This window comes from Scyliorhinus canicula, chromosome 8 (genome assembly GCF_902713615.1).
Source record: "Scyliorhinus canicula chromosome 8, sScyCan1.1, whole genome shotgun sequence".
Lineage (NCBI taxonomy): Eukaryota > Metazoa > Chordata > Chondrichthyes > Carcharhiniformes > Scyliorhinidae > Scyliorhinus > Scyliorhinus canicula.
The window spans coordinates 114869637-114890337 of record NC_052153.1 but is presented as its reverse complement, the minus strand read 5'-3'; the positions used below and the strand labels follow the sequence as shown (position 1 = coordinate 114890337).

The 20701-nt window shown below is 48.4% G+C and overlaps 1 protein-coding gene across 3 annotated transcripts in view; it reads right to left on the bottom strand.

Annotated features, from left to right (window-relative positions):
- epb41l4a (erythrocyte membrane protein band 4.1 like 4A) overlaps positions 1-20701 on the bottom strand; it is a 253139-nt gene that overhangs the window by 43011 nt on the left and 189427 nt on the right. For all 3 annotated transcript variants that reach the window (XM_038805106.1, XM_038805105.1, XM_038805107.1), the window contains exons 15-17: positions 19868-19948; positions 17761-17874; positions 10218-10268 (exon numbers count right to left, since the gene is read on the bottom strand). In XM_038805106.1, coding sequence (XP_038661034.1) covers positions 10218-10268; positions 17761-17874; positions 19868-19948 — 246 coding nt within the window. The remainder of the gene's footprint in view (positions 1-10217; positions 10269-17760; positions 17875-19867; positions 19949-20701) is intronic.

Sequence of the window (20701 nt, the reverse complement as noted above, 5' to 3'; positions counted from 1 at the left end):
TTGTGAACTGTTTAGACAGAAGAGAGTGAAGTCCGATAGTGCTTGATGTGGATCAGGCAGAGGTGGAGATGGATGGTTTTGTGCATGGCATGTGCTGCTCGTCACTGAGAGTTACTGGTAAGAAAATAAAAGGTTATATTCCTGAAATCATTGATGGGCTGCAGATTAGTGGCCCATTCAGCATCTGAAATATTGATTTATTTGGCATAAGTAATGAAACTCTGATTCTACTTACCACCTGATATAAACAGTTTGGATTGTGTTAATTTTAAAAATAAAGCTTTTTGTCCACCATATTTTCATCGATTCCACCATACAAACAAAAAAACAGGAAAACAACAAAACAACCCCACCAATGTAAAACCTAAAACATCAACTTGCAAGTTAAACAATGAAAAACAAACAGCAAACAACCCACCCCTCCGTCCCCCTCCCCGTCTTAACATTCAACAGCAACCAATTCCTGAAAGTGCATGTTAAACAAGCCCTACGAATTGTAGAACCCCTCCTTCGCCCCCCACTTAACTCAAACTTCACCTTCTCCATTGTCAAAAATCTCCAGCAGGTCCCCCGCGACACAGGGCAGAGAAGTTGACTTCCACCCCAGCAGGACCCGCCTATGAGCAATCAGCGAGGTGAAGGCTAAACATCTGCCCCCGCAACCCACCTGCAACTTGGGTTGGTCCGTCACTCCCAAAATGGCTTCTAGGAGTCCAGGCTCCACATCCATATGCAACATCCCTGAGATAGTGCAAATACCTCCCTCCAAAATCTTTCCAGCTTCGGACAGGATCAAAACATATGAACATGGTTTGTGGGGCCCTTCCCACACCGCTCACAGACATCCTCCATCCCCTCAAACAGTCAGCTCATCCTAGTTTGTGTGAGATGTGCGCTAAACACGACCTTCGATTGTATCAGTTCCAACCTCGCGCACGAGGTTGAGGCATTCACCCTTCACAGCACCTCACACCACAGTCCCCCCCCTTCCCCGACTCTTCCTGGGAGGGGGATCCTGTATCTGTTGCGGGAGGGTTCATGTGTCAGTGGGGGGCAGGGCGGGCAAGATTCTCCCGTACCAGGCGGGTCGGGGGTCCCGGCAGGACGGAGTGGCATGAACCACTCCGGCGTCGGGCCGCCCCAAAGGTGAGGAATTCTCTGCACCTTCAGGGGCTAGGCCCACCCCTGAGTGGTTTGCGCCCCACCAGCCTAGGGGCCTGGCGCCATGCCAATCAGCGCGAAGGGCCTCGGCCGGACGGCGCATGTGCAGGAACGCCAGCGCGTGCTGGCGTTATCCCCGCGCATGCGCACAGGGATTCACTTCCGCATCGGTCATCGTGGAGGACCACAGCGGCCGTTGCGGAAGGAATAGAGTGCCCCCACGGCACAGGACCGCCCGCGGATCGGTGGGCCCCGACCGCGGGCCAGGCCACCGTTGGGACGCCCCCTGGGGCAAGATCCCCCCGCAACCCCCCAGGAACCCTGGAGCCCGCCCGTGCCACCAGGTCCCACCGATAAGGGACCTACTCTGATTTACGCCAGCGGGATCGTCTACAGACGGGCGGGACTTTGGCGGGACTCACCCCCCCCCCACCATCTACCTGCCATCATTATTACCCCAGGCCCTACCCACTGGGTCTGACCCGCACCATCCCTTTGCTGCTGTTGAACCCTCCCCTCCCAGAATCCCCACATTCATTTCCTCTTGAAAACACCTCTCCAGTATCTTATTTTACACTTCTGGGGCCCATTGAAACGTGCTCACCCAGGTTCCAATGACCCCGGCCCTTCCCCCCACCACATCCCATTCTAGTGCCCAGGACCCCCTCCTCCCAATCTCCTCCTCCATGCCGGTCCCTATAAACAAAGACAAACAATCATAACAAGTGCAAAATTTCTCCAGCCATCACCTTGGTCAAAGTCTTTACTGTGAAGGGCGTGGGTTTGGTACTTTGCGGCGTGGCCAGTTCGGCGTGGCCAGTTCGGCGTAGCCGATTCGACGGAGGAATTTTTCGGCGGAGGGGCGTTTCGGCGTCAAATTAGTTATAGTCGCAAAATGTTTGTGCAGCCCATTTCTTGTATCTTTTCCTTCCAGCCGCCTCAGATATCGTGTTTGTGCACCAAACCGGGTCTCTTAAAGAAAGGCACCAACATTAAACTCTTAAAGAAAGCCGGTGTTACTGAAAGTATTGAAGCAGCTGCCCAGTGATCTACACTGCTGTCTGACTTAACACATTGTGTAAAGTCACAATATCTTCAGTAACACCGGCTGTATAAAGTCAGACCCGGTTTGGTGCTCCGCGGGGGAGCTTATGGACCCCAACTGTCAGTTGTGTCAATTTCAGCGGCCGGCTCACTTTGATCCGGAGAGGGAAGCTGCTCTCTCACTGAAGCAATCAGCGGCCGCTGAAATTGACACTGCCGGCTGCTCTCTCCCTCCAATCAGAAACATTAAAACTTAAAAGTTGGATTGGAGAGAGAGAGCAGCCGGCAGTGTCAATTTCAGCGGCCGCTGATTGCTTCAGTGAGAGAGCAGCTTCCCTCTCCGGCCGCTGAAATTGACACTGTTTTAATTAGATCCACGATGGGGTTATTTAAAAATCTATGCTAGCGCTTCCCATTGAGAGTCTACGGGGGTCTGACCTCTCCCCCCGCCCCCAGTAGACTCTCAATGGGAAGCGCTACTGTATAACTAATTTGACGTCCCTCCGCCGAAAAACTCCTCCGCCGAATCGGCCACACCGAAACGTCCCATTCCAATCGGCTACGCCGAACTGGCCCCGCCGAATCGGCCACGCCGAACTGGCCACGCCGAATCGGCCACGCCGAACTGGCCACGCCGAACTGGCCACGCCGAAACGTCCCATCCCCGAAGGGCGTGGCTCCACCCTGCTACCCAACATCCGCCATAAGAACATAAGAACTAGGAGCAGGAGTAGGCCATCTGGCCCCTCGAGCCTGCTCCGCCAGTCAATGAGATCATGGCTGATCTTTTGTGGATTCAGCTCCACTTTCCGGCCCGAACACCATAACCCTTAATCCCTTTATTCTTCAAAAAACTATCTATCTTTACCTTAAAAACATTTAATGAAGGAGCCTCAACTGCTTCACTGGGCAAGGAATTCCATAGATTCACAACCCTTTGGGTGAAGAAGTTCCTCCTAAACTCAGTCTTAAATCTACTTCCCCTTATTTTGAGGCTGTGTCCCCTAGTTCTGCTTTCACCCGCCAGTGGAAACAACCTGCCCGCATCTATCCTATCTATTCCCTTCATAATTTTAAATGTTTCTATAAGATCCCCCCCTCATCCTTCTGAATTCCAATGAGTACAGTCCCAGTCTACTCAACCTCTCCTCATAATCCAACCCTTTCAGCTCCGGGATTAACCTAGTGAATCTCCTCTACACACCCTCCAGTGCCAGTATGTCCTTTCTCAAGTAAGGAGACCAAAATTGAACACAATACTCCAGGTGTGGCCTCACTAACACCTTATACAATTGCAACATAACCTCCCTAGTCTCAAACTCCATCCCTCTAGCAATGAAGGACAAAATTCCATTTGCCTTCTTAATCACCTGTTGCACCTGTAAACCAACATGCACTAGCACACCCAGGTCTCGCTGCACAGCGGCATGCTTTAATATTTTATCATTTAAATAATAATCCCGTTTCCTGTTATTCCTACCAAAGTGGATAACCTCACATTTGTCAACATTGTATTCCATCTGCCAGACCTAGCGCATTCACTTAACCTATACAAATCCCTCTGCAGTCTTCCAGTATCCTCTGCACATTTCGCTTTACCACTCATCTTAGTGTCATCTGCAAACTTGGACACATTGGCCTTGGTCCCCAACTCCAAATCATCTATGTAAATTGTGAACAATTGTGGGCCCAACACGGATCCCTGAGGGACACCACTAGCTACTGATTGCCAACCAGAGAAACACCCATTAATCCCCACTCTTTGCTTTCTATTAATTAACCAATCCTCTATCCATGCTACTACTTTACCCTTAATGCCATGCATCTTTATCTTATGCAGCAACCTTTTGTGTGGCACCTTGTCAAAGGCTTTCTGGAAATCCAGATATACCACATCCATTGGCTCCCCGTTATCTACTGCACTGGTAATGTCCTCAAAAAATTCCACTAAATTAGTTAGGCACGACCTGCCCTTTATGAACCCATGCTGCGTCTGCCCAATGGGACAATTTCTATCCAGATGCCTCGCTATTTCTTCCTTGATGATAGATTCCAGCATCTTCCGTACTACCGAAGTTAAGCTCACTGGCCTATAATTTCCTGCTCTCTGCCTACCTCCTTTTTTAAACAGTGGTGTCACGTTTGCTAATTTCCAATCCATCGGGACCACCCCAGAGTCTAGTGAATTTTGGTAAATCATCATTAGTGCATCTGCAATTTCCCTAGCCATCTCTTTTAGCACTCTGGGATGCATTCCATCAGGGCCAGGAGACTTGTCTACCTTTAGCCCCATTAGCTTGCCCATCGCTATCTCCTTATTGATAACAATCCTCTCAAGGTCCTCACCTGTCATAGCCTCATTTCTATCAGTCGCTGGCATGTTATTTGTGTCTTCCACTGTGAAGACTGACCCAAAAAACCTGTTCAGTTCCTCAGCCATTTCCTCATTTCCCATTATTAAAACTCCCTTCTCATCCTCTAAAGGACCAATATTTACAGTAGCCACTCTTTTTTGTTTTATATATTTGTAAAAAGTTTTACTGTCTGTTTTTATATTTTGAGCAAGTTTACTCTCATACTCTATCTTACTCTTCTTTATAGCTTTTTTAGTAGCTTTCTGTTGCCCCCTAAAGATTTCGCAGTCCTCTAGTCTCCCACCAATCTTTGCCACTTTATATGCTTTTTCCTTCAATTTGATACTCTCCCTTATTTCCTTAGATATCCACGGTCGATTTTCCCTCTTTCTACCGTCCTTCCTTTCTGTTGGTATAAACCTTTGCTGAGCACTGTGAAAAATCGCTTAGAAGGTTCTCCACTGTTCCTCAACTGTTCCACCATAAAGTCTTAGCTCCCAGTCTACCTTAGCTAGTTCTTCTCTCATCCCATTGTAATCTCCTTTGTTTACACTAGTATTTGATTTTACTTTCTCACCCTCCATCTGTATTTTAAATTCCACCATATTGTGATCGCTCCTTCCGAGAGAATCCCTAGCTATGAGATCATGAATCAATCCTGTCTCATTACACAGGACAAGATCTAGGACCGCTTGTTCCCTCGTAGGTTCCATTACATACTGTTCTAGGAAACTATCGCGGATATATTCTATAAACTCCTCCTCAAGGTTGCCTTGGCCGACCTGGTTAAACCAATCGACATGTAGATTAAAATCCCCCATGATAACTGCTGTACCATTTCTACATGCATCAGTTATTTCTTTTTTTTATTGCCTGCCCCACCATAACGTTACTATTTGGTGGCCAATAGACTACTCCTATCAGTGACTTTTTCGCCTTACTATTCCTGATTTCCACCCAAATGGATTCAACCTTATCCTCCATAGCACCGATGTCATCCCTTACTATTGCCCGGATGTCATCCTTAAATAACAGAGCATCACCACCTCCCTTACCATCCACTCTGTCCTTCCGGATAGTTTGATACCCTCGGATATTTAACTCCCAGTCGTGACCATCCTTTAACCATGTTTCAGTAATGGCCACTAAATCATAGTCATTCACGATGATTTGTGCCATCAACTCATTTACTTTATTCCGAATACTACGAGCATTCAGGTAAAGTACACTTATGTTGGTTTTTTTACCTCTGTTTTGAATCTTAACATCTCCAGTTTTATTCCTTTTAGTATTACTGGGCCTATTCACTGAGCTCCCCTCAGTCACTGTACCTTGTACAGTCGCCCTTTTTGATTTTTGACTATGTTTTTGACTAATGAACCAGGCCAGGTGTTAGATCTGGAGGTAGGTGAGCACTTTGGAAACAGTGACCACAATTCGGTGACCTTTACGTTAGTGATGGAAAGGGATAAGTATACCCCGCAGGGCAAGAGTTATAGCTGGGGGAAGGGCAATTATGATGCCATTAGACATGACTTAGGATGTGTTGGTTGGAGAAGTAGGCTGCAAGGGTTGGGCACACTGGATATGTGGAGCTTGTTCAAGGAACAGCTATTGCATGTTCTTGATAAGTATGTACCAGTCAGGCAGGGAAGAAGGGGTCGAGCGAGGGAACCGTGGTTTACCAAAGAAGTGGAATCTCTTGTTAAGAGGAAGAAGGAGGCCTATGTGAAGATGAGGCATGAAGTTTCAGTTGGGGCGTCTGATAGTTACAAGGAAGCGAGGAAGGATCTAAAGAGAGAGCTGAGACGAGCAAGGAGGGGACATGAGAAGTCTTTGGCAGGTAGGATCAAGTTAAAACCCAAAAGCTTTCTATAGGTATGTCAGGAATAAAAGAATGACTAGGGTAAGAGTAGGGCCAGTCAAGGACAGTGGTGGGAAGTTGTGTGTGGAGGCTGAGGAGATAAGCGAGATACTAAATGAATACTTTTCGTCAGTATTCACTCAAGAAAAAGATAATATTGTGGAGGAGAATGCTGAGACCCAGGCTATTAGAATAGATGGCATTGAGGTGCGTAGGGAAGAAGTGTTGGCAATTCTGGACAAGGTGAAAATAGATAAGTCCCCGGGGCCGGATGGGATTTATCCTCGGATTCTCTGGGAAGCCAGGGAAGAGATTGCTGAGCCTTTGGCTTTGATTTTTAGGTCATCATTGGCTACAGGAATAGTGCCAGAGGACTGGAGGATAGCAAATGTGGTCCCTTTGTTCAAGAAGGGGAGTAGAGATAACCCCGGTAACTATAGGCCGGTGAGCCTAACGTCTGTGGTGGGTAAGGTCTTGGAGAGGATTATAAAAGATACGATTTATAATCATCTAGATAGGAATAATATGATTAGGGATAGTCAGCATGGTTTTGTGAAGGGTAGGTCATGCCTCACAAACCTTATCGAGTTCTTTGAGAAGGTGACTGAACAGGTAGACGAGGGTAGAGCAGTTGATGTGGTGTATATGGATTTCAGTAAAGCGTTTGATAAGGTTCCCCACGGTCGGCTATTGCAGAAAATACGGAGGCTGGGGATTGAGGGTGATTTAGAGATGTGGATCAGAAATTGGCTAGTTGAAAGAAGACAGAGAGTGGTAGTTGATGGGAAATGTTCAGAATGGAGTTCAGTTACGAGTGGCGTACCACAAGGATCTGTTCTGGGGCCGTTGCTGTTTGTCATTTTTATAAATGACCTAGAGGAGGGCGCAGAAGGATGGGTGAGTAAATTTGCAGACGACACTAAAGTCGGTGGAGTTGTAGACAGTGCGGAAGGATGTTGCAGGTTACAGAGGGACATAGATAAGCTGCAGAGCTGGGCTGAGAGGTGGCAAATGGAGTTTAATGTGGAGAAGTGTGAGGTGATTCACTTTGGAAAGAATAACAGGAATGCGGAATATTTGGCTAATGGTAAAATTCTTGGTAGTGTGGATGAGCAGAGGGATCTCGGTGTCCATGTACATAGATCCCTGAAAGTTGCCACCCAGGTTGATAGGGTTGTGAAGAAGGCCTATGGTGTGTTGGCCTTTATTGGTAAAGGGATTGAGTTCCGGAGCCATGAGGTCATGTTGCAGTTGTACAAAACTCTAGTATAGCCGCATTTGGAGTATGCGTACAGTTCTGGTCGCCTCATTATAGGAAGGATGTGGAAGCTTTGGAACGGGTGCAGAGGAGATTTTACCAGGATGTTGCCTGGTATGGAGGGAAAATTTTATGAGGAAAGGCTGATGGACTTGAGGTTGTTTTCGTTAGAGAGAAGAAGGTTAAGAGGTGACTTAATAGAGGCATACAAAATGATCAGAGGGTTAGATAGGGTGGACAGCGAGAGCCTTCTCCCACGGATGGAGGTGGCTAGCACGAGGGGACATAGCCTTAAATTGAGGGGTAATAGATATAGGACAGAGGTCAGAGGTGGGTTTTTTACGCAAAGAGTGGTGAGGCCGTGGAATGCCCTACCTGCAACAGTAGTGAACTCGCCAACATTGAGGGCATTGGATAAGCATATGGATGATAAGGGCATAGTGTAGGTTAGATGGCCTTTAGTTTTTTTCCATGTCGGTGCAACATCGAGGGCCGAAGGGCCTGTACTGCGCTGTATCGTTCTATGTTCTATGTTTTCTCTGCCTTGCACTTTTCCCCTTACTTGCTTTTGCTTCTGTCCCCGTTTTACTACCTTCCAACTTCCTGCATCGGTTCCCATCCCCCTGCCACATTAGTTTAAACCCTCCCCAACAGCTCTAGCAAACACCCCCCCTCGGACATCGGTTCCAGTCCTGCCCAGGTGCAGACCGTCCGGTTTGTACTGGTCCCACCTCCCCCAGAAACGGTCCCAATGCCCCAGGAATTTGAATCCCTCCCTCTTGCACCATCTCTCGAGCCACGCATTCATCCTATCTATCCTGACATTCCTACTCTGACTAGCTCGTGGCACTGGTAGAAATCCTGAGATTACTACCTTTGAGGTCCTACTTTTTAGTTTAACTCCTAACTCCCTGAATTCCGCTTGTAGGACCTCATCCCGTTTTTTACCTATATCGTTGGTGCCTATGTGCACCATGACAGCTGGCTGTTCACCCTCCCCCCCAGAATGTCCTGCAGCCGCTCCGAGACATCCTTGACCCTTGCACCAGGGAGGCAACATACCATCCTGGAGTCTCGATTGCGTCCACAGAACCGCCTGTCTATTCCCCTTACGATCGAGTCCCCTATCACTATAGCCCTGCCATTTTTCTTCCTGCCCGGCTGTGCAGCAGAGCCAGCCACGGTGCCATGAACCTTGCCCTGGTGAGCCATCTCCCCCAACAGTATCCAAAGCGGTATATCTGTTTTGCAGGGAGATGACCGCAGGGGACACCTGCACTGCCTTCCTACTCTTGCTCTGTCTTTTGGTCACCCATTTGCTATCTCCCTCAGTAACTTTCACCTGCGGTGTGACCAACTCGCTAAACGTGCTATCCACGACCTCCTCAGCATCGCGGATGCTCCAAAGTGAGTCCATCCGCAGCTCCAGAGCCGTCAAGCTGTCTAACAGGAGCTGTAACTGAACACACTTCTTGCACGTGAAAGAGCCAGGGACAGTGGACGTGTCCCTGAGCTGCCACATCGCCCACGAGGAGCATGACACGGGTCTGGGATCTCCTGCCATCTTTCCTGCTGCCGGCTGATCCATTCGCTTGACGGCGAATTTTCGCTCGGCCCTTCTTCCCAGCAGCTGTTTTCTGGGGCTTCGACATTCCCCACCATCCTTATGTCTTCCTGCACCAGCTTACTCAAAAAGTGCCCCTGGGACCGGGCACTGAACTCCAAAAACCGAGCCTCGAGCAGGAGCCACCCAATGTACGACTTCCACCCACATGCCGCCACCAGAAGTCCCCGGATTGTGTTAATTTTTAATTGACCTCTTTATGAGTTACAATCATTTCATTTTCTGACTTCTGTAAAAAAAAATCTTTAAAAATAAATTTAGAGCACCCAATTAAGGGGTAATTTAACGTGGGCAAGCCACCAACCCTGCACCTTTGGGTTGCGGGGGTGAAACCCACGCAAACACGCGGAGAATGCGCAAACTCCATACAGATAGTGACCCAGAGCCGGGATCGAACCTGGGACCTCGGCACCGTGAGGCTGCAGTGCTAACCACTGCCTCGACTTCTGAAAATTTTAGGGACTATATTTTTTCCCTAATGGTGTAAAAGAATACTTTCAAGGGAGCAAATTTAACTTCACAAATGCATGAACTGGCGCTTGGTGTATCAGGAAATTTCTCTTAATCAAACTTTAAAATACCACATCAGCAAACCAAAAAACAGATTGCTGCAATTTTGAGCATTCCTTTCGCAAGAATAACCTCAAAGCTGTGACTTGGAAACCTTTCTGGTAAAAAATTAAGAATTGGACCATTCAGTTGAAGGTTAAAGATTTCATAACTTTGGCAGACCAAATGTATCTTTTGCTGTGTAAGGCCGCTCATAATAATTTTAGAAGTGCTTTTTGTCTTAGAAAATATCAGCATACACAAACCAACAATCAGAAGGAAATTAGCAATATCGTTACATTGTTGCACTGTGCATTTTCTGGCAGGAATGTGCAATGTGGCCTCTTTTTTAAAATAGCCTACCTTCTCTTTTGTTGCTTTGGATCTATATCCTCTCCATTGTTTTGGTTCTTCCTGGTTGGGTCAAACAAGTTGAAACCAAATTACATCTGTTTTTCCTTCTACATCAGACATAGGCACTGAACAAAGATTTATCACCAAGGAAGCTATACACATTCATCTCTGAGTAGGGGTTTATACATTCAGAAATGTGGATCTGCATATAACATGGGTTTTCTTGTAGAGCAGAGATGGTTGAGGGGACATTTAATAGCGATATTCAAAATCATGGTAAAGTCAATGAGGAGAAATTGGTTCCAGTGACCAGAGGATACAGATTCCAGCTGTCTGGAAAAGAGCCAGAAGGTGACCTGAGGATGTTTTTATACAGTGAGTTGTTATAATCTTGAATGCTCTTCCTGAACAGATGATAAAGCTAGATTCAATAATAACTAGCAAAAGAAAATTGCAGGACTACGAGGAAAAGTAGGGGTATGGGACTAAACTGAATAGTTCCTTTAAAGGGTTGATTAAGGTATGATTGGGCTGAATGCTCTCCTTCCGTGCTTAGCACGTTTGGCCCAAAGAGAGCAGCTGTAGGTCTGATGGTAGGCCAATACCAGAGAATCCCGACTGTGAATCCCGGAGACCATTCAGCCCATTAGGTTAGCACCAACCCTCCGAAATAGCACCCAACCTAGACCCAATCCCCCTGCCCTATCGCTGTATCCCCGTAACCCCAACAAATCTGCACATATTTGGACTTTGGGAGGAAGCCGAAGCACCCGGAGGAAACACACTCCTATACGGGAAGAACATACAAACTCCACACAATCATCAAGGCTGGAATAAAACCCAGGTCCCTGGTGCTGCGAGGCAGAAGTGCTAACCACCGTGCCGCCTTTAAAATGTTGAAAATCCATCATTATTCCTTGCAACGTTGCACAAGGCTGCTTACCTCACATTGTATTCAGCATTACCCAGCCTGACTGCACCCTCCATTACCTCACATATTAATCTAACTGTTTTCTTGTGGCTCTAGCAAAAGATACATCCCTACAAAATGTTGGGTGTCAACATATTGAATCAAGATACTCAAGTCTTAAGCAGGCCAAACCAGGTGGCAGCAAGTCCCCTTCTCTGAAGGGCATTAGTGAACCATTTGTGTTTTTACCCCCATGGTTTCTTTCATGATTGTCTTTATTGCACCAATCCCCAAATTTCCAGACTTTATTCAGATTTATTAAAATGTGTCATCTGAGAGCACCTTTAAGAAATGGGTGTTTATAAAATAGCTGTAGTGGATGTACCTTTAAGAAATGGATGTTTATCAGTGATGTCAGAGTGTGGGTGGAGCTGGGCTGTCTGTCTGCTTTTACTTTAGCTTTGAGCTCTCTGCTACAGGGTGTGTTTCAGTTTAGTTTTGGAGAGCTGGATAGCTGCAGTCACAGCAAGAAGGTGTATTAGTCTCTCTCTCTGCAACCTAAAGACTGTCTCCAGATCCTTTGGTGATTTAAAAATAATACCTGTTTCCGTAGAGAAGTTAAACCTAATGTATTTCAGTAAAAGTTATTTTTTGTCTTATGGATGTTGCAAGGAAAGATTAAGAGTTACTTATAGAGTACTGTATTCTTTGGGGAATTTATTGGTGTTGATAGTTGTTAAGATGTTTACTGTGGGTTAATAAAGTGTTAACTGGTTTCATAAACATTGTTTTAATTTAAAAGTACTTTAACTCTCTGTTGCACTATACCTGTAAGGTAGGCCCGTGTGCTCCCCATAACCACAATCTATTAAAAGTTGTGGGTCAGGTGAACTTCATGATACACTTTGGGGGTTCTCTCAACCGTGGACCATAACAAATGAGATAGAGATATTTCGGATTTTTAAAACGGGTTAAAGGGATATGGGGAACAGGTAGGGAGGTGGATTTAAGACCAGGAAGAGATCAGCCTTGATCTGATTGAATGCCTGAGCAGGCTTGAAGGGCTGAATTGCAGACTTCTGCTAATTCCTATGTTTCCATGTAAATCGCCACAGTGGGATTTAAAGTCACAACCTTGGTTGTTAGAATATTCACAAACAGTAGGCTACATATTGCCCATTTTATTTGCATCGGTGTTTTCTGGTTCCGGTTTCAACTTCAAGACTCAAGGGATGCTTGACAGGCCAATCCAATTTGACTTGTGATGTGAAGCTGCTCCAATCAGTCCCTATAGTGAATACAGGTCAATATTACACTGTAAACTGCCTAACCTGGAAAGAACAGCAGCCTGGAATACCCTCATCTAGTTTCAATAATTCTAAAAGTTATCTTTCATTTATCCTTACTCGTTAGCTTTGCACGGCAAGTTCATATACATTTTCTTCCTGTATTAATTTTCTTGGTGTTATATTGCCATGCTTCCATGATTGCTGCCAAGTTTATCCTGTAGTTTCAGGCTGCACACTAGCAAGAGGGAGTTATACAACAAAATGACATGTTAAATATTTGTGACTGTGAACACTCAAACGTGAAGTTGTAAATTTCGCAAATTTATTATCCTTTAAAAATTGTTTTTTTTTGTTTGAAAGTTTAATTTTCCATGGGGCATTTTCTCCGAGAATAATTTTCCTACTTTTTCTCCTCACCTGTGTGGGGTGAAAACAGCGTCGAGTGCAGTTGTTTGGCAGCACAGTGACGCAGTGGATTAGCCCTGCTGCCTCACGGCACCGAGGTCCCAGGTCTGTTCCTGGCCCTGGGTCACTGTCCATGTGGAGTTTGCATATTCTTCCCGTGTTTGCGTGGGTTTCTCCCCCACAACCCAAAGATGTGCAGGCTAGGTAGATTGGCCACACTAAATTGCCCCTTAATTGGAAAATATGAATTGGGTACTCTAAATTTGCAAAAGAAAAAGAGTACAGTTGTTTCCCGGGCTATTGCTGATGTCAGTGCAACTAACAAGTCATTAGGAGTCTTCAGGGACTGTGTCAACATTAATATTCTCCTTTAGCCCGAGCTGCAGATGGGAAACTGCTCAATATGGTCCCCATTGGGAACTGAGTGCAGTGATATGCAAACCATGTGCTTTTTCCCACCTTGTGGCTGAACTTTTCCCCTCTCCTACATGGGTTCCATGGCGGAGGCTGGAACCTAGAGCATTTCCCCACCGATGAGTGGGGTGAACCATTATGGGCAACTGTGTGCTCCCCACCTATTTAATTATGTATGCACTCGATTTGGTTTTGTGGTGCAGTGGGCAGGAGGTTATGTGCCCTGCCATCATGCCTGGGCACCGTATTTAAAAGGCATCTGGACAGCCAGTTATTTAGCACACCGGAACCTCAGAGCACTGAGATGGCCTCGAAAAGGCACCAAGCACCAGCTCCATTCCTCAGCGATACCTCCCCTGGAGACTCTCCTCCAGGCAACAGAGGACAGGACGCACATCCTTTTCCCAATGAGCAGGAGGCTCGCCCGACTCACTATACCGGCCTGAGGGGGAGGTTGCCAGAGTGGTCTGTGTCAGAGGGGTAAAGGGAAGGAAATAGATGAATGTTTCAATCTGTGCCCCCAGGGTGAGTGAACCTTATACTCTCTGAACTCATCTCAACATTGATCTGGATCTGGCCAGGGATGTGGCATTAATGGCAAGGCCAGCATCTGTGTGGCCTATCCCTAAAAGCCTTTGAGAAGGTACTAGAATGCTGCCTCATTGCCGCATTGCAGTCTAGGCACTCTGCTGCTAGGGAGGCAACTGCAGGTTGCTGACGCAGTCACACTGAAGGCACAGCCATTTTTGGCAGTGGAAGGGGAGGAAGAGGTTGGAGTAGAAGGCAACTTGCTGATGTTGCTGATCCCTTGTCTCTGCTGTCCTGCACTTGTCCTTCTGGGACGGGCTGCTGAAGTAGCCTTGGGAAGTACAGCAGTGCATTATTCACACAGAGCACACAGCTACCACTATGGGTTGGTCATGGAGAGACTAAATGTTGAGGCCGCTGGCTGGGGTGTCAGTCAAGCACTCTGCTTCATCCTGGATGGTGTCCAAATTCCTGGGTGGGCTTTTGGAGCTAAACCTATCCAGACAAGTGGACAGTATTCCCTCAAACTCCTCATTTGTGCCTTGTGCATGGTGGACAGGCTTTGGGGAGTCAGGTGGTCACATATTAACCACAAAAATAGCTGCATGCAACCTGCTGCTGCATCAGAAGTGTTCACAATCCATCGATGAAGCTTTATTCAGGAGAAGTTGGCACGGTGGCACAGTGGGTAGCACTGCCGCCTCACATCTCCAGGGTCCCGCATTCAATTCCGAACTTGGGTGACTGTGTATGTGGAGTTTGCACTTTCTCCTCCGGGTGCTCCGGTTTCCTCCCACAGTCCAAAGATGTGCAGGTTAGGTGGATTGGCCATGCTAATTGCCCCTTAGTGCCCAAAGGTTGGTGGGGTTATTGAGTTTAAATAGGGTGTTCTTTCAAAGACCGGTGTAGACTCGATGGGCTGAATGGCCTCTTCTGCACTGTACATTCTATGATTCTAAGACAGTGCACAGCAGGCAAAATGGGGAGAAGGTGGGAGGGAGCATGCTGATATCCAGCCCCTCGCACAATTTTAACAGCAAACTGTTATACTGGCAGGGGAGGATTGTGACCGTGCAGCATCAAGGGTGAAGTCGGCCTCCTGTGAACATCCCATGAGGAGAACTGATTCATCGCTGAAAATCGGAACCAGAAGGAGATGTTCTGTGCAATGTAGAAGGCGTTCGAGGCTGTCACTCAATCTCCATTCTCTACATTCCAAGAAGAGGGGTACCCAGCCCCCTGCTTCAAAAGTGAGCTACCACTCCCTGGAGAGCTCAGATGATAACAAACACTTCTTCATACCTGTAGAGTCATTGCGGTGTTCGCCTGAATACTCCATCAGCCCAGAGACATAGACATATGGTAGGATTCTCCAACCCACCGCCAGGTCGGAGAATCGCCGGGGGGCGGCGTGAATCCCGCCCCCGCCGTCCGCCAAATTCTCCCGCACTGAGATTCGGCGGGGGCGGGAATCGTGCCACGCCAGTTGGCGGCCCCTTGCAGCCCCCCCCCCCCCCCCCCCCCGGCGATGGGTTGAGTGGCCACCCGTTTGTTTGCCAGCGTCGATCTGACTAGGTCCCTTACCGGCGGGACCTGGCGACGTGGGCGGGCTCCGGGGTCCTTTGGGGGGGGGGGGGGGGGGAGATGCGGGGCGCTCTGGCCCCGGGTGGCCTGGCCTGCGATCGGGGGCTACCGATCCGCGGGCGGGCCTGTGCTGTGCGGGCACTCTTTTCCTACGTGTCGGCCGTGTCAGCCTCCGCGATGGCCGACGCATAGGTGACCCCATCCCTGCGCATGTGTGGACATGACATCAGCAGCCGCAGAAGGAAACGCGCATGCGCGGACTCTCGCCTTCCGGCGGAGTCCCTTCGGTCCTAGCTGGCGTGGCGCCAAAGGCCTTCCACGCCGGCCGGCGGGGTGCAAACCACTCCGGCGCTGACCTAGCCACTGAAGGTGCGGAGGATTCCGCACCGTTGGGGCGGGCCGACGCCAGAGTGGTTCACGCCACTCCGACCCTCCGGGACCCCCAGCCCGGCCGGGTACGGGAGAATCCCGCCCATCGAATTTAGACATAGACATAGAGACACGCAATTCAGTGGGTGATAGATCTCAGTTCGGCTCAGGCTCAAACTGTAGTGCTCACTTCACAGATATGTGTCCACAGTAGGTGGAGGAATTGAGAGCACTCGGAGGAATGCTAGAGGAAGCGTCCTTACTAAGTCAAATACAGATGATGAGCCTCAGGAAGCAGACATGGAAATGACGTTTGCGTATCACAGAGATGCAGGGGAACATCAGATAGAGTGGCAAAAAAGACAGAGGAGTGTGTTCGCGTGCTCTTTGATGTTGTGGCTCTAGCATGTAAACACATGGAAATCTCCATAGGGAAGATGGCAGACAGCATAGAGGATCTCACCAAGTAGAAGTTTCTGCCGAATTTACGCTCAGACCTGCACTCCATCGTTGTAGCCATAGGTAAGCCTGAGCAGTGACTCGGCAAGATGGACGGGGCACCTCGGCCCCCCTCCAGATGTCCCTTCTCAAGGAGTCAGGGACGAGTAGTTGGGGACCCAAAAGGAGGAGCAGCGTCAGGTGGGCCCCCCCCACTGCGTCCATGTGTTACAAATCCCCTCCGACCGTGACCCCACGAGATCTAGCCTCTGAGACCCCTGAGAGTTCTCTCGAGGGCTGAGGCCTGGAGGACCCCGACCTTCTTTGGGTCTCCAGTGACCCAGAACTGGAGACCCAAAGAAGGTCGGGGTCCTCCAGGCCTCAGCCCTCCAGAGAAGGTCCACCAAAGTCATCACTGACAAGGAGTCATAGCAGTCAGTAAGCTGCCCCCATCTCTGCTGTGGATGTTGGGGAAGCACCTGGACGTAGTGGTAGGGAAAGATAATCCGCCATTAACCCACAATGACAGACAGGACCGCAAGTTCCCGTCATCATTTCTCGCCGTCAGGACATCAATTTTCCTCATTCCAGCATATTTTCCCACCCACCCACCATGAACCTGGCCGGAGCTGGGAGGGGTCGATTGCATTAGAGCACAATGAGCACGGTAGCACTTTGCTAACCTGGGGCTACCTTCTGTGAGTTATATTTATTTTCTTTCAGGCTTAATACAAATTTATTTTGTCATGTGAGAGTACCTTTAAGAAATGGGTGTGATTATAAATATCTGTAGTGAGAGTACCTTTAAGAAATGGGTGTTTACTACTGCAGTGTTGTCAGAGAGTTGGTGGAGCTGGGCTGCCTGTCAGCTTTTTACTTTGGTTTTAGGCTGTTTACTGCAGGGTGTGTTTTTGTTTTGTTTTCAGTGTTGGAGCTGAAGCCAGACCAAGCAGGTGTGCTGCTCTTCTCTCTGCCATCAAAAGACTGTCTCTTGATCATTTGGTGAATTCAGAATTATAAATGTTTTCAGTAGTGACTTTAACCTGGTGTGCTTCTGATAAAGGTTTTGTTTTTAAGTCGTATGGATGTTAAAAAGGAAAGTTCAAAGGTTTACTTAGTGTTGTAGTCTTTGGGGGTTGTATTTGAATTAATGGTCGCTAAGATGTTCACTGTATGTTTTAAAAAGGTTAACTTGAGTTCATAGAATAAACATTGTTTTGCTTTAAAATATACGTTTCCATGTCTGCTGTACCACACCTGTAGAGTGGGCCGTGTGCTCCCCATACCACAATCTAGTAAAGGTTGTGGGTCAGGTGAACTCCATGATACACTATGGGGTTCTCTAAACCCTGGCCCATAACAATTCTGCGCTGTTGTTTCCGGGTGACCTGTTATATGCCAATTACTTGTGGGAAAGTCAGCTTCTGATGACTTGACCCAGAAGTAGAAAGGGATAAGGTGATTTCAGGTGACTATGGACTTTGGATGTGTCCAAGCAGGGGATGGGAAGATTTTGGGATCGGTGTGGTGGGGTTGGTATGGGCACCAGGTCTTGGGGATGCCAGGCATTGTTCAAAACAACAGAACCAATAACTTTAAAAAAATCAATTCCTACCGTCGTCTCCCAGGCTGACCCAAATCATGATCACTGCCACCTGAAGGAGTTCGTCGTTTAGGATGAGGGAATTTTGGTGATTTGTTGCGTTCACTTGGAGTAATATACAATCCACTAAAAAAAGACAATTCAGTACATGACGAGGTGATAAGACTTAATGTGAAAAAATGCATTTGGTATTTTAGTAACTCCAGCAATGCGCATACGTGATCTTTTTCTAGATACAATGAATTGGGAACAGATTGCGAGCTACAAACTTTGTGGCATTTTGTTTTAGGAGGGAGAGTGAGCAAGGAGACAAAGAGGCCTGGATCATAACTTATCTGTCCCGCCGGGAGTGTGTATGCCAGAAAACTAATAATAATAATCACTTATTGTCACAAGTAGGCTTCAATGAAGTAACTGTGAAAAGCCCCTAGTCGCCACATTCCGGCGCCTGTTCAGGGAAGCCGGTGCGGGAATTGAACCCGCACCGCTGGCCTTGTTCTGCATTACAAGCCAGCTGTTTAACCCACTGTGCTAAACCAGCCCCAAACTGTGGGGAAACCAGGAATTGCAATACCCTCCACATGGTTTGGATTTGAAACTGCTTCACAGGGTGGCTTCCAGTTGGATGGGGAATTGGCCTGCGCAGCCACAGGGTCAGGTAAATCTGGAGGCACTCGCTGATGAGGTGGGAAACCAGATCCATTGGGGATAAGAGGCTAGCAATGGGAGGGGGAAGCAGGGGCAGGGGGAGGCAGTGGGTGTAGGAGGCCTTGGAGGTATCTGAGATGGAAGGGAAAGTCAGAAGTTGGTGGGAGGAGGGCAGAGGCCTTTGGAGAGGGTCAGGGATTTGAGGCCTCAGCTGGGAAGAATTGAAAACTTTGGTGGGGAAGAATCAGGGGCCCAGGGATGGTCAGAAGCCTCCATGGAAAGGAATGTGAGGTCTGGTGATGGTCAGAGGACTCTATCGGGATGGTCAGACAACTCTATGGGGAGGAATGAGAGGCCTGGGAATGGTGGTAGGTATCTGTGGGGAGTAATCAGAGGACTCGGGGTGAAATCGGAGGCCTCAGCAAGTAAGAGGCCTCATGGAGATATTTATAGGGGGCAGGGTGCACAATTGCAAGGTTTCTCAGGCAGGTACACTGGATTCAGCAGATAGGTGCAAAGACATCACCTCAAGGATCAGCCAAATCCTCACCTGGATGTATTCCCCGAGTTCCCCAAGGCTCAATAAACCTGGCCAATAACAGTTAAATTCAAAAAGCTGAATGACAATGAGGCTCGCAAATCATTATCATATTTAAAGTGCCTCCTTGGAACAAGTTAGTCTCTATCTTCCAATAAAGTTGGAAGTGGCTGGGGTCATTTAAGACTTTAGATCCTTTGCCAATTGACCTGACCCAAATCCACCATTTTGTTTTGGTCAAATTTCTCCCCACATCTTAGAACCATAGAATTGCTACAGTGCAGAGTGAGGCTATTCGGCCCATCAAGTCTGTTGCAACCCTCTGAAAGAGCACCCTACCTTGGCCCATTTCCACTGCCCTATTCCCGTAACCCCACCTATCCTTTTGGACACTAAGGGGCAAATTTTTAGCATGGATAGTCCATCTACTTTGCACGTCTTTGGACTGTGGAAACAAACCGGAGCACCTGAGAGAAACCCTCGCAGACACTGGGAGAATGTGCACACTCCACACAGACAGTTACCGATGCTGAAATTGAACCCGGGTGCCTGATGCTGTGAGGCAACAGTGTTAACCACCGAGCCACCACGGGACATCACCTATTTATAAAAGGGACTGAATTGCTGCTTGCAGTAAGTATGTGTCGGGGAATATTAATTACTTTTCTCTGAAGGATGTAATTTAGCCTCCTGGCAGACCTTAAACTGTTGCTGTGCCAAGGAAAGATAAAAATAAATTACTGCCACAAAATATTAGAAAATTCAGCTAAAAGATCTAATTTGTCAGAAATAAAGCTTCCAATATAGTTCAGATGAATTGATGATGAGCTAAGAGAATGACTAGTAATTTCAGTGATTGCTAGACAAGAATGATGATGTATAACTGTTAGGAAAATAAATTTTGACTGGTAAAGTTAATCAATGTCTTCCTACCTTTGGGGACCATTTTCTTCCCATGGAGCACTGGTCTTGGTTTGTGTATTTGGGCTGCCATCCTGTTTGGTTACCTTGGAGCTAAGAAGGTGAGACGTCTCAAATATCAGGATAGTTAAACTCTAAGTAAAGGTACACAATAAATGCAGCAGTGCCCCTAACAGCAGCACTTCCTTCCAAATCAAGTGCTCTATAACAGTGTTCTTCAAACTCGGGGGCGCGACCCGCGGTGTGTCGCGGGCGGGTATCGGGAAAGTCGCGGAGTGGTCCTCCGCGGCACTCCCGATCGCTCAAATCCCCGCGCAGCAGCCGACTTTTAATAACGCTGGCTGCAAGCGGCCTTCAAAATGGCCGCAAACATGTAAAAAAAAATTTGGCCGCATTGCGCATGCGGCACGATCATTTGCGTGCATGCGCAAAAGTATGCACATGCGGGGAGCGAAAGCGGAAAACGCCCGGAGTCCATCTGAGAGGGAGCACCGCTCCCGAACCCCCAGCCCGCCCCGCCCGGACCCCCAGCCCCATCCCTCCCGGACCCCCAGCCCCGCCCTGCCCAGACCCCCAGCCCCGCCTCGTCCCGCCTGGACCCCCAGCCCCATCCCTCCTGGACCCCCAGCCCCGCCTTGCCCAGACCCCCAGCCCCGCCTCATCCCGCCTGGACCCCCAGCCCCGCCCTGCCCAGCCCCCCAGCCCCGCCCTGCCCAGACCCCCAGCCCCGCCTCATCCCGCCTGGACCCCCAGCCCCGCCCTGCCCAGACCCCCAGCCCCGCCCTGCCCAGACCCCCAGCCCCGCCCTGCCCAGACCCCCAGCCCAGCCTCGTCCCGCCTGGACCC